Source organism: Lygodium microphyllum, chromosome 17 (genome assembly GCF_053477565.2).
Source record: "Lygodium microphyllum isolate KBCC chromosome 17, Lygodium_microphyllum_v1.1.10, whole genome shotgun sequence".
Lineage (NCBI taxonomy): Eukaryota > Viridiplantae > Streptophyta > Polypodiopsida > Schizaeales > Lygodiaceae > Lygodium > Lygodium microphyllum.
This window is the reverse complement of record NC_141151.1, coordinates 17,476,130-17,489,230: the sequence shown is the minus strand read 5'-3', so window position 1 is coordinate 17,489,230 and position 13,101 is coordinate 17,476,130. Positions and strand designations below refer to the sequence as shown.

Here is a 13,101-nt window from a genome sequence, read left to right as displayed (position 1 = left end):
ACTAACAAATGCCTCACCACTACAAATTATGTACCATGAGTAGACACAATCCCCATTTGGAAGGTTCATGATGCCTTTCGTCGTGTTTGCTCTTGCATTCCTTGCATGCACAATCCCCCGAACCATGCATCCAACCTGAAGCAAGTGTGACTCTTTCTAATGGTGATAGTGACCCTAGGCCATTGAAAACGAAGAGATGATAACAAGTGCCTCCAAACCACTTACCATGTAGCATCATCATGTTCATATGAATTATAATGCTCCACAGCAAACAGGAAGGAAAACCAATCTACAATAACTCCATAGCTTTTAACATTAACATCTAGACCTTTGCGCTAGCATCGATAAGCTATCTATAGGTTTATCTTTTTGCATCAAGGTGAATTAGCACAGGTACAAGCTGAAGCCTAGACATTTAGGTAAACACAAAACTATCCATCACGCTTAAGTCAAGACAAAACTATCCATCCTTAGAAAAAAATAACACAGATCTCTGAAGTACCACCTGTCCCAAGTCATTGTTCATTCCGTAGTATTGCAAATTGTACATACGGATATTTCTTCTGTGAGAATAATTAGAAGCAGTTAGAACGAATTTGGAATTAACTTGACTATGCCTTTCTACCACAAAGACAACCACTAGCATGACACAGCGGTCTTGATCTGTAGAACACAATCTAAAACCAGTAGCGAAATTACCAAGGGGCATCAATGTGCATTAAACCAACTGCAGTACTTTCATACCCTTTATAATCTGGCATCTAAAACCCTTTGTGCTTTTTCATGAGAACCAAATAAGTCATTGATAGATTGATCTTTTCACACCCTTGATAAAAGGTAAATTTGCACTTACACAGGTGAAGCCTAAAAGCCTTAAGTAAACACTATCCATCCTTAGAAAAACACAACCCACAGCTTGGAGTACCACCTGTCCTAAGTCACTTTTCTTTTGCTAGTACAGCAGATTGTGCATATGGATATTTCCAGACTCAGATACTTAGCAGCAGTTAGTATGAGATTGGCATAACCTTGACATGCTCTTCTACCACAAAGCTAGCAACTAGCATAATACATTGGTCTTGACCTGTAGAACATAATTTGAATATCAGCAGCAAAACAACTAATGGGTATCAATGTGTATTTGCTAAAACACAGCAGATAGCATTTTTTTGCACTCTGCACATTCCCTCAAAAGACTTACCTAAAATGTGAGTACATGTCACCAGCAGCACACTGTTTTGGCTAACTCAAGATTAACCGGTGTAAAAACGTTGAATCAATCAGTACTCCACAGGAGGCCATGACACTGTGACACCCTCTGGTGCATTTTGATCACAATGATCCATGCAGAGGGGATTCATTTGATGACACATCCATGCAGCTCATCAATCACCCTACAGTTGGGAAACTGTTTGTTAATCCAGTGGTAGACTAATGATCCCTTCACACTATCAGGATCAATTGCAGCTCGTTAACTCCAAAGAGCAACGTACCACTGCCATAATACTTTTCAATTTGCTGTTGCGAGCCAGATAGCCTACCATCAGCTATACACACGTATTCCAGTTCCATGGTAGAATTCCAACCCCATCATGTGCTGCATCTGTTCTCTGCCATGTATGGGAATAAAAACTAGAAACCATCTAATCCCTGAAACAGTCAGATTAGAATGTGTCAGTTGCACTTGGAAAAGAAATATGTGAGTCGCAAATTTCAGGCTAACACACAATTTTTGAGTCAATGTATTTCTAACAAAAAGACCACAAAAAACAAATGTCAGTGTCTGACTCAGCCAAATCCAGTAAAATTTTTGTACCTTCCATATTTACTTGAATGCACTGATTCAGGACACTTCATTAAAAAGCCACAGTTCCCTTTGATGCCAGAATCAATCTGAATTTTTCTTTGGATGTTTAGAGCTTGCTTTTAAGACTTTATATTTTAGTTTATGCATGCATAAGGACAATAAAAATTGATTGCAACTTTGAGCACAGAATGAGATATTGTGGAAGTAGTCATGCAATCCTCTCATGAAGATTTCTCTAGTACTCCCATGAAGTTCTACAGCATGTTAGCTCTTAAGTTTCTCGAGCTTGCTAAGGACATAGGAACTCTTTTGTGATTATTTTGTTAAACCCTGCCATTAGGATGCGATATTGTTCCAATAAATATAGGTATCAAAGGGCAAAAGTGAGGTCATCTTCTTGCAATGCTTTACAAGAGTTGTAAAAGTAACACTAAAAAAACCAGCAAAAGACAGAAACATGCCAAGCAAGTGAAAGAAGAGAATGGAAATGCTGGAATCTGAAACATATAAGTTCAAAGTATCTAATCCAAAAGCCCAAGCACAACTACAAAATGTACAAGGCTTGTCTGCTGCAAACAGAATGAAAATGGTGAGATCCGACCTGTGAAGTTTGAACCAAAAGCCCAAGTACACCTATGTGTCTAACGTATAAAAGAAGAATTTCAAGCACAAGCCTTGTCTGCTTCAAACAGGAAGTCAGATCTGGGAGAAAACAGGCTCAAGGAAAATTACTAGTCCTAAAGCTCTTGAAGATGATTTCCTCTTCTTGCGTTTCCTAACCTCCTTTGCAGAATTCAAAAGGCACATCAGTGCGACCCTAAAGAAAGGTGGGTGGGTCTTGGAAATGATTGCTAGGGTGGTGCCTACATGTGCTTCAAGGGCTGATGTTCTCACACACCTGCACTGTTACGAGTGGGCAATTCTTGATTCATCCGTTGGGTGGGCAAGTTGGACTTTGTGACTTTATTGAAGCTTGATTGTTCAAGGCTTGTGGCCTTGTGTTGATGTGAACTTTGAATGTACAATTAAGGTGTGCTTGCATATGAAAAAGACACTCAAGTATCTCCTGTTGATGGTGGGCTGCAGTTAGTCAGCCATTCATAGCAGGATAGCATTAAATTTCAGCCAATTTTCTACAAAAGATTTAAGACAATAAGACAATAAACTCATAATTCATGAGTTTCAAAAACTTTCAAGATCAAGATTTAGAACAATATAAAAGACTGCAGTATGCCATGGCCCATGATTTAATGATGATATATGCCAAGATTAAAGGCTCAACAATGAACAGCCATAGACTCATATTATGTCATATAGACTCAAAAAAGAGAGTACTCAGTAAACAATGCGTGAAAAATAATTACAACTGTGATGTATCATGTATCAATATCAAGAGTCACATGATCACAATATCTCATCCAAATACCAATGAACCATAAACATGATCAACTAACAACAAGTCTACAAAGTACAAGTCTATCAATTATGATCTATCATCCAATGAGAATCACTCAACATCGTCCAAAGGCATGTCCTCTATCTTGTCCTCCTTAGGGCTACTAGCAAGAGTACTAGTACTACTATTGGAGAAAGAGGAGATATCATCATCATCGTCATCCCTGTGTAACGCTCCTCGTGCATATGACATAGCAATAGTTGCATTCCCACCGCTAGCTCCATAGTTGCTAATTATGCACATGTGGCTTCAAAATGTATCCTTCACCATAGTCATATGGTGTACCATGCTGGAATAGAGGAAACCGGCAGCAAAAGTGAAGAAAACCAACTTGAACCAATGTGGACAGCGAAGGACGAAGAGAGGAGAGTAATTGCTTGCTAGAAACACTAAAAAACAGTTGCAAATCTTAGGGAAAAGAGCTGCAAATAGTGTGGAAATGAAAGAAAAAGGATTGGGCAGCTAAAGGATGAGGGATGAAGGGTTTCACGGCTGTAGACAGCAGTAGATGTGAAAGGAAGGAAGCAAACAACAACCAAGGAGAGTGATCAGCTGAGCAAGAGGGTGGAGAGTAGATAAAAACAAGCAGAATTTGCATGCAGTGAGGTGAAATGAGGCACCAGCCAAAACCCTGCCTGCACGAAATGGCTGTCTCAGAACACGTTTCAGAACCAAAATGTTGGGGGCTGAAATGGTGTTTCAGACAACTATGCTTACATGGTAAGGTTTTGCCAAGTAGCAGCCTTCTAATTGCATTTTTCAGCAATTTTCAGCCTGTTTAAATTAATTTTCAAAATGTTAATTTTAAAAATTAATTTAGTTATTAATTCTTGCTCAAATAAATAACTATGCTAGCCAACAATTGTATTGGCTAGGCCATCATCCAAGCAATCCTAAGCATTCATTAGTCCTTAAACTAGTATTAACTAATTAATTAATGCCCAGTTCCTAATGTCACCACTAACATTAATGCCTAATAAAATGATCTAGGCCAAAATCTATCACCAAGTACCACCTAGTACTTGACTAATATAACTTATTAGAACTTTTTCCTTAGACATCTACTAACATCTCAAGGTCACTGGCCTATCATTGTGACTTAACTAACTTGCACATCACTCATACCTCACATTTGCACATTTGATTAGCAACGTGAACAAATGCTAAGCAAAGTGTCAAAATTTCACGTCCTCGTGACATTACCTCCTGTGTAGTAGAGCAAAGGCCAAGATACTCAACCTTAATCAAATATAAGGCATAAGCTGCTTCTTGCTACTCCAAGAGAGAGCTCTCTATCCAAGGGAGAAAGAAAAACCTATAGTGAAGCATCCAATATCAGCATCTCCAACCAAATCATAGTCACTCTAGCCTGCAAAAGTGGCTCCCTCTCTATACAAGATCCTGTCAGATCAAGTCCCCTAAAGATAGTGTAAAACGCACAATGTAGCTCTCCAATAAGCTTGCAATGAAGTTTTTTTGAAAGAAGCCAAAGATGCCACCACATAAGATATGTCTAGCCATGTATGAATAAGCCACATGCGGAAGACAACAAGGCACCTGTAACGGGTAGCATCTAGTAGGGAATCACTTGCAATAGATAACTTGGACTCAAGGTCCATCGAGCATGAAATGGGCTTATATGAATCCATACCAAACACCCATAAGGGCCGAGATGTGCATGTACTGAGAAGTAAAAATAACCTATGCAAATTGATAGATCTCCAATCTAAGAAAGAAATGGAGGATGTCCAAATTTGTTATATCCAAACACTTGGCATAATATGTCTTATGTACAGTCCATCTCCTATGTGTGGCTGCTTGTAATGATCAAATCATCCACATAAAGAATGACTTAAGACGCAATTTGGACCATCCACCCAATAGTGAAGGTTGGGGTCATGGACCATGGTCTAATCGGCAAAAACGACTCTGAAGAAAGAACATGTCAATACGTAGATACCAAGCCTTTGGAACTCGTTTCAAGCCATGAAGAATAAAGAACTTTCCACAAGCAATAGACATGGTCCTCCTATACCAAGCACACAAAAACCTAGAGGCTAATCTATGAGAGTGCACAACGGAAGAAGGAACATGAACATGAAGAGAGAAAGAGAGTAGCACGAAGAAAGGAAGAAATCTGCACTAACTGAATAATGAATGCCAAATACAAAGAGAGGATTGATCACTCCCCACACACAACCCACACCACTAGTGAGGGCACCAGATCAGGCTGATGATGATGGCAACACCAAGCACGAAGGAGACTCGAATGTCAAAGTGTGCACTTGCAATGGAAGACAGAAGAATGTGTCTGCCAAGTGGGAAGAGTGCCAAATATATAGGCACAGCACTTGATGCTATTCCAACTACAATAAATGCAAGAAAAAAATACCAAATGTGCACAGAAAAAAAACTAACAAAAATGGACAATGTCCAACCGATGGAGATAAACTAAAAAACAAAAACAACCCTAGAAATGAACACAAAAACCAGACTACAGAAGGGAGCACACAAAAAAACATGCCCAAATAGAGCTGCCTCCTCTGTCAAAACAAGTGATATACGTGTCAGAGCTCCTAAAGTCCTCGTCTAACTCAAACTAAGGCTCACACACAAGATATGACAAGGCATGAAAATTACTAACACCCCCTCTCAAATCCAAGATGTGATGGGAGGCCAAAAGAGACAGAGATCCTAGGGTGGCGAGAGAAATGCCAATGTCAATCAAGTCCGTCAATGTAGACTACCAATGAAGAACCTCCTCACGATCTTGGAAAGCCCTCTCTAAACACTAAGGACCAGGAAATCCACAATTGCATCGCCGATATCATCCCCCTCTAAAAGGGATGGAGAGTACGAGGGAACCACCGGAGAAGTGTTGAGATATCGAGCTCCACTCGTGATACGCCAGGGTGACCGTTGTGTATTTATATCACCGACTTGTCAGTTGCAGACGCGGTTGGTACACCGCCCATGAATAATAGCTACATGATAGCTATCCTTATCTACTCTAGTTCGTGGCTCAGTTAGTATGCCACCTTAGTTAGTTGAGTTTGGTTTGAGACCCATATATAGGGTTCTTCTATTTCTTTGTACTTGAGTTTTTTTTGCTTACACAACTAAGAAGAGGAAAACAGTTTTCAACCTCCACCTTTGTGTGTATTCCCCTATTGTGCAAGCAAAAAAGCTACAAGTGAGACTCCTTCCTTCTCTCCCACAATCTTGACATGGTATCAGAGCCTTGTTCGTGGTAAGGAGCTCAAGAAAGCAAGCCAAGCTCACGGTGTTCTGGTAAGAGAAGCAGTATTGCTTTCATTTTCTGTTTTGGGAGCAGATCTCTGCAGGTAGCACAGCCGGAAAGTGCAGGAGTGCATTGTCTCAGGTTGAGACGCCCTTCGCGGTGAAGCAAGAGGGCAGTATATGCTGGGGGAAAGGGCTTTAGCCCTTAGCGACCTTGTTTTTTTTATTTGAGGCCATTTCGGGGCCTGTTTTGGAGGCGGAAGTTTTCTGCACGCACTCAGGAAAAGGCCCAGTTTTATACTGTGCAGCCACTGTTCTACAGGTCGGTGAATAGTTACTGTAAAAATTGCATTGTATGCTTGTGCGCGGAGACATTGGGAGTTACAGAATCATCCCTGTTGCCTGTTGATGCAAAATCGTCACTAGGAAGTGACCGTGTGGTCAAATACCACTTTCGCCAGTTTTGCAGATTTTCCCTTGTGAGGGTGAAGCTGTGGTTTTTGCAGTGACAGAATTTTTTGCAGTCTTCTGTAATGGCATCCGATTCTCTTTCATAGATTGTCACTGAAAAGCTTGACAAGAACAACTTCCAAGCATGGAAGTTTAGAATGACGAATTTCCTTATGGGAAAAGGATATTAGGAATTTGTTGCAAGAAATGAAGAAGAACCAGTTCTTCCTGATGTTCCCAATCAACAACAAATGTAGGCATTTAAAGCATGGCATGAGAGAGCCAGGAAAGTTATGTATTGGCTGTCTATCAGCATTTCAGACTCTATGATTGTGCATATTCAAGATGCAAGTACGCCAAAGGAGGCATGGGATACTTTGTCAAAAATGTATAGCACAAATACGCAAGCCAGGAAAATGCAGCTCAAGCAAGAGTTGCACAATGTGCAAAGAGAAAATATGAGCATCAATGACTACCACATGAAGGTGAAGAAGATTGCAGATGCACTTGCTTCCATTGGGTCACCAGTGGAAGATGATGATTTAGTTTCTGTGACATTGAATGGTCCAGCAAAGGATTATGCACAGTTCCGAACATCCATTTCCGTCCGTGAAAGATTTCCTGATTTTGAGGAGTTGATTGCTCTTCTAATTTCTGAGGAGCAGAGAAATGGTGGTGCATCTTCTTCAGGAGGAACTTCAAAAGAAGCTGTCTTCTACTCAAATGCTGGAAGAGGTAGAGGTAGAGGTAGAGGAGGCCGATTTGGAGGCCGTGGCAGAAATCAAAATATGCAGCAAACTCAAGAAAACCAGTCCTATGGAGGAGGACGTGGTAACTCTAGAGACAGGGGAAGCCAAAGAGGTCGTGGTGGATGGCAAAGAGGCCAAAATGCAAACAGTAATGTTGAATGCTACTACTGTGGTAAAATGGGTCATATGGCTAAAGACTGCTATAAAAAGTAGAATGACATCATAAATGAAAAACTGCAACAAGGGAATTATGCATCTTCTAGTAGACAGGGTGATGACAAAAATGAGCACTTGTTTATGGTGCAACACATGAACAATTCTGTGACAAGTGCAGAAGAAAGCAATGATGTATGGTATGTTGACTCAGGTGCATCAAACCACATGACAGGTCATGCAAAATGGATGGAGGATGCAAGAAAAATGAAAAAACCAGGATTTGTGGAGACTGGTGATGATACTGCACATCCTATTGTGCAGATTGGAAAAATTCCCTTGTCTATGCAAGATGGGAAAAAGAAATACCTGTCCGATGTATTTCATGTCCCGAATATCACCAAGAATCTGGTTTCTGTTGGTCAAATGGTTGAGCAGGGCTTGCAGGTCAGATTTAATCCTCATGGATGCTTTGTTGAGGATATGAAAATTAAAGGTCGCTTGATAGCAAAAGGAAAGAAGAAGGGCAGAATGTTTACATTAGATGCAGACATGTCTGAATTGAGTGCAGCAATGTTTGCACATGGGACCGGTGTAGTTGCAGATATTGATATCTGGCATAAACGCATTGGTCATGTTAATGTACAGCGACTTAAATCAATGCAGGCCCAAAATATTGTTGCAGGATTGCCCAAATTCAAGGTTGCAGAAATGCATAAGGTATGTGAAACCTGTCAGTTTGGAAAACAGGCAAGGAAACCATTTCCTAGACATGTTCAAGAGAGTGAGAAGCCATTGGAATTAATCCACTCTGATGTGTGGACTACTAAAGCTACATCTCTTGGAGGCTGTCATTATTTTGTCACTTTTATTGATGACTATAGCAGAAAATTTTGGGTGTATTTTATGAAAAAAAAAAGTGAAGTTTTTGGGCACTTCAAAACTCTTAAAGCTATGGTTGAAAAAGAAACAAGCATGCAGATAAAATGCCTAAGGTCAGATGGAGAGGGAGAGTATCTCTCAAATGAGTTTGCAAGGTTCCTGCAGGAGCATGGCATAAAGCAGCAATATTCATGCAGTCATATCCCACAACAAAATGGAATTGCAGAAAGGAAAAACAGGCATATTGGAGAGGTATCTCGTGCCATGCTCAATGAAAAAGACCTGCCAGATTTTTATTGGGCTGAAGCAGTTGCTACAGCAGTCTACATAATGAACAGGACTCCCACTGCAGCAATACATGGAATGACTCCAGAGGAGAGGTATACTGGTAGGAAACCAGATATTTCTCATTTGAAAATTTTTTGTTGCATTGCCTATGTACATGTACCAGATGAGTTGAGATCCAAGTTGGATCCAAAAGCTGAGAAGTGCATCTTTATTGGTTACTCTCTGCAGCAAAAAGGGTATAGATGCTATAACCCTTCTACTCGTAAGTTTACAGTGAGCAGAGATGTTTTTGATGAGATGAGTAGCTGGTATAAACCAGTAAATGTGATTGATGATGTAGATGCACAAAATGGTAATGCTGCACAGAATTCACAGCAGCAGTCACAAAATATTAGTAGACCTGGAGCGTCCTCTAGCAGTGGTTCACATTCTTCGCCATGGACAGGCAGATTGAGATCAGGAGAATCTTCTCAAAGTAATGCGGATAGTGGTATGCAGGTATCACGAAAAGGAAAAGAGAAGGTTGATCAGCCCATGTTTGATATGAATGCAGGTCACTCTTATATGGATGGTGAATCCAGTGGCTCACAACAGAGCATTGATGATGAGTTGGGTATTCCTTCTATTGTTACACCTGGAGTAAGGAAGACCAGGGATGTTTTGAGAGCACTTGGGAGTGAGCCTACTTTGCGCAGGTCTACGAGAGCTAGGTATCCTGTGGATAGGCTGAAATATGATGGATTTACAGCCATTCACTATGCATATATGGTCAAAGTGATACAGAAACCAGAACCCACTTCTTTTGAGCAAGCCATGGGAAAAGAAAAATGGGAGAAAACCATGGATGAAGAAATGGATGCCTTGGAAGCAAATGCTACATGGGAGTTAGTACCTTTGCCTAAAGGTAAGAATGCAATTGGTTGTAAGTGGGTTTATAAGGTGAAGTACAATGCAGATGGTTTTGTGAACAGATACAAGGCAAGATTAGTAGTCAAGGGGTATGCACAAACATATGGCATTGACTATGAAGAAACATTCAGTCCGGTTGCAAGGATGGCAACCGTAAGAGCAGTCATTGCTATGGCTGCATCAAAGGGATGGTCTTTACATCAGATGGATGTAAAGAATGCCTTCTTGCATGGTGATTTGCAAGAAGAGGTCTATATGGAGCAGCCACCAGGTCATGTGCATGTTGTTTATCCTGAGTTTGTTTGCAGGTTGAAGAAAGCCTTGTATGGCTTGAAGCAAGCACCTAGAGCATGGTCTGACAAGATAAGACAGTATCTTGTCACTATTGGCTTTCAAATTTCCAAGGCAGATTCCTCACTTTACGTGAGAAAAACAGAGAAAGGTATTATGCTACTTGTCATTTATGTTGATGATTTGATTATGACAGGTGACAGTGATGAAGATATCCTTCATGTGAAAATGCTATTGAAGCAAAAGTTTAAGATGAAGGATTTGAGAGAGCTGCGTTATTTCTTGGACATTGAGGTGATTAGATCACCAAGTGGGATACAGCTCTTGCAGAGACAGTATGGATTGGACATGCTGTCCAAATATGGGATGACAGGCTGTAAGTCTATTTCAGTTCCTTTGGAGCAGAATGTGAAGCTGAGCACAGATGCAGGTGGGCTTCTAGAAGACCCTACTATGTACAGACGCATAGTAGGAAGTTTGATTTATATGACTATTATCAGGCCAGATTTAAGCTATGATGTTGGATTGGTAAGTCAGTTTATGCAGGCTCCAAGGAAACCACATTTGGATGCGGCTAGACGCATACTCAGGTATGTGAAGTCCACATTGCAGTATGGACTATTTTATGAGACTGGGGTTCAGATACAGTTGCATGGATACACTGATGCTGATTGGGCTGGTAGTATTTCTGATAGACGATCTACCAGTGGATATGTGTTCTCTTTTGGAAGTGTTGCAGTCACTTGGAGCAGCAAGAAACAGCCTACAGTTGCCTTGTCGAGCACAGAGACTGAGTACAGGGGTGCAGCAATGGCTGCATGTGAGGTAGCTTGGTTGCATAAGCTACTTTATGATATGCATCAGTCTACAGATGGGCCAGTTGTCATTTATTGTGACAACATGAGTAGTATACACTTGGCAAATAACCCAATCTATCATGCTAGAACAAAGCACATTGAGGTGCATTATCACTATATGCGAGAGAGGGTTTTACTAGGTCTTATTGATCTAGTTTATGTTAACACAGAGGATCAGGTAGCTGACATATTCACGAAGGCATTGGGCGCAGAGAAGCTGCGCTAGTTCAGAGACCTGCTTGGTATGCAGGAATTGGGATTAAGCTCGAGGGGGAGTGTTGAGATATCGAGCTCCACTCGTGATACGCCAGGGTGACCGTTGTGTATTTATGTCACCGACTTGTCAGTTGCAGACACGGTTAGTACACCGCCCATGAATAATAGCTACATGATAGCTATCCTTATCTACTCTAGTTCGTGGCTCAGTTAGTATGCCACCTTAGTTAGTTGAGTTTGGTTTGAGACCCATATATAGGGTTCTTCTATTTCTTTGTACTTGAGTTTTTTTGGCTTACACAACTAAGAAGAGGAAAACAGTTTTCAGCCTCCACCTTTGTGTGTATTCCCCCATTGTGCAAGCAAGAAAGCTACAAGTGAGACTCGTTCCTTCTCTCCCACAATCTTGACAAGAAGAGGGTGGGAAATGGGAAGGAACCGATGGAATAGATGGTGTACAAGCGAGAATGGTTGCAACAATAGACAACTGTCAGACCCTGCATAAGAGAAGGGGAATGGAATCTGTAAAGCCCGCTCTCCTACCAATCTGTCACTAAAACAGCTCCTGTAGAAAAATCCTCAATAAACACAGCCTACTCGATGAAGACAACTCAGGCATCAAGCCTAGTCAGGCCATAAACTGAAAGGAGTGGAAAGCCTAAGTCTAGAACAAGTAGGACTGCCGAAAGGGAGTGCAAAGTGTGGTCTAGCAATATCGGCAAACTGCCAACACCACTAATAAGCACCGAATAAATGTCACCAACAGTGACTAAACCCTCAAATGGACGAAGATCATGTAACAAAGCACCTCATGGAGTCATATGACTCAAAGCACCACTGTCTACCAACTAAGGCTGCTCAATAGACGCAACAACCAAGGCCTGGATATGGAGGAGCATGGACTCATGGGTAACAACGTCCGTAGAGATAGACAAAGGCTCCAATGTAGATCCACCCTTCGCTCCTAGACATATGGTTGTGTTTGCAGCAAAACGCAAACTAAAGGCTGTCGCCTAGCTCTAGAGGGACTGCGTCTTAACAAAACAGGTCATGGGAAGGCTACAGTAGCAGGCCAGGAAGTCTCCTTGATAGGAATCAACTCCGGGTTCTCTCTTAGGCAATGATACCATGTGAGAGCGCAATAAAAGAAGGAACACAAACACGGAGAGAGAAAGAGACAATAGGAAGAAGAAAGGAAGAAATATGCACTAACTGAATAATGAATGCAAGATACAAAAAGAGGACTAATCACTCCCTACACGCAACCCACAGTGTTAGTGAGGGCACCAAATCAGGTTGATGATGGCAACACCAAGCACGGAGAAGACTCGAATGTCAAAGTGTGCACCTACAATGGAAGACAGAAGAATGTGTTTGCCAAGTGGAAAAAGTGCCAAATATATAGGCACAAATCATAAAAATTGGCCAACTACACTCTAGAACCTGAAATAAGGAAAGCTAGCATTTAATGCTATTCCGACTACAATAAATGCAAGAAAAAAATGCCAGATGTGCACACAAAAAAACCTGACAAAAATGGACAATGTCTAATAAGTGGAGATAGACTAGAAAATGCAAAAATTGCCCTAGAAATGCATAGAGAAACCTAACTACAGAAGGAAATGCACACAAATGCATGCCCAAATAGAGTTGTCTCCTCTGTTAAAACAAGTGACATACATGTCAGAGCTTCTAAAGTTCTCATCTAACTCAAACTGAGGCTCATAGGCAAGAGATGACAAGGCATGACAATCATGATTGTTAACATAATCAACATAAATCTCTTCTTGAAAGATGTCGTTC

The 13,101-nt window shown here is 41.0% G+C and overlaps 1 protein-coding gene across 3 annotated transcripts in view; it reads right to left on the bottom strand.

The window, feature by feature from the left end:
* Positions 1–571: 571 nt before the first annotated feature.
* LOC148021628 (Transducin/WD40 repeat-like superfamily protein) overlaps positions 572–13,101 on the bottom strand; it is a 34,048-nt gene continuing 21,518 nt past the window's right edge. Inside the window, exons 2-3 of one of the 3 annotated variants that reach the window (XR_015694358.1) lie at positions 1,494–1,650; positions 572–1,394 (exon numbers count right to left, since the gene is read on the bottom strand). Coding sequence is in view for 1 of the 3 variants with exons in the window: in XM_087697093.1 (XP_087553219.1) it covers positions 1,644–1,650 (7 nt within the window). In the remaining 2 variants the exon portion in view is untranslated. Of the gene's footprint in view, positions 1,651–13,101 lie in introns of all 3 variants that reach the window. The other 2 variants (XR_015694357.1, XM_087697093.1) reach the window with 2 other exon arrangements.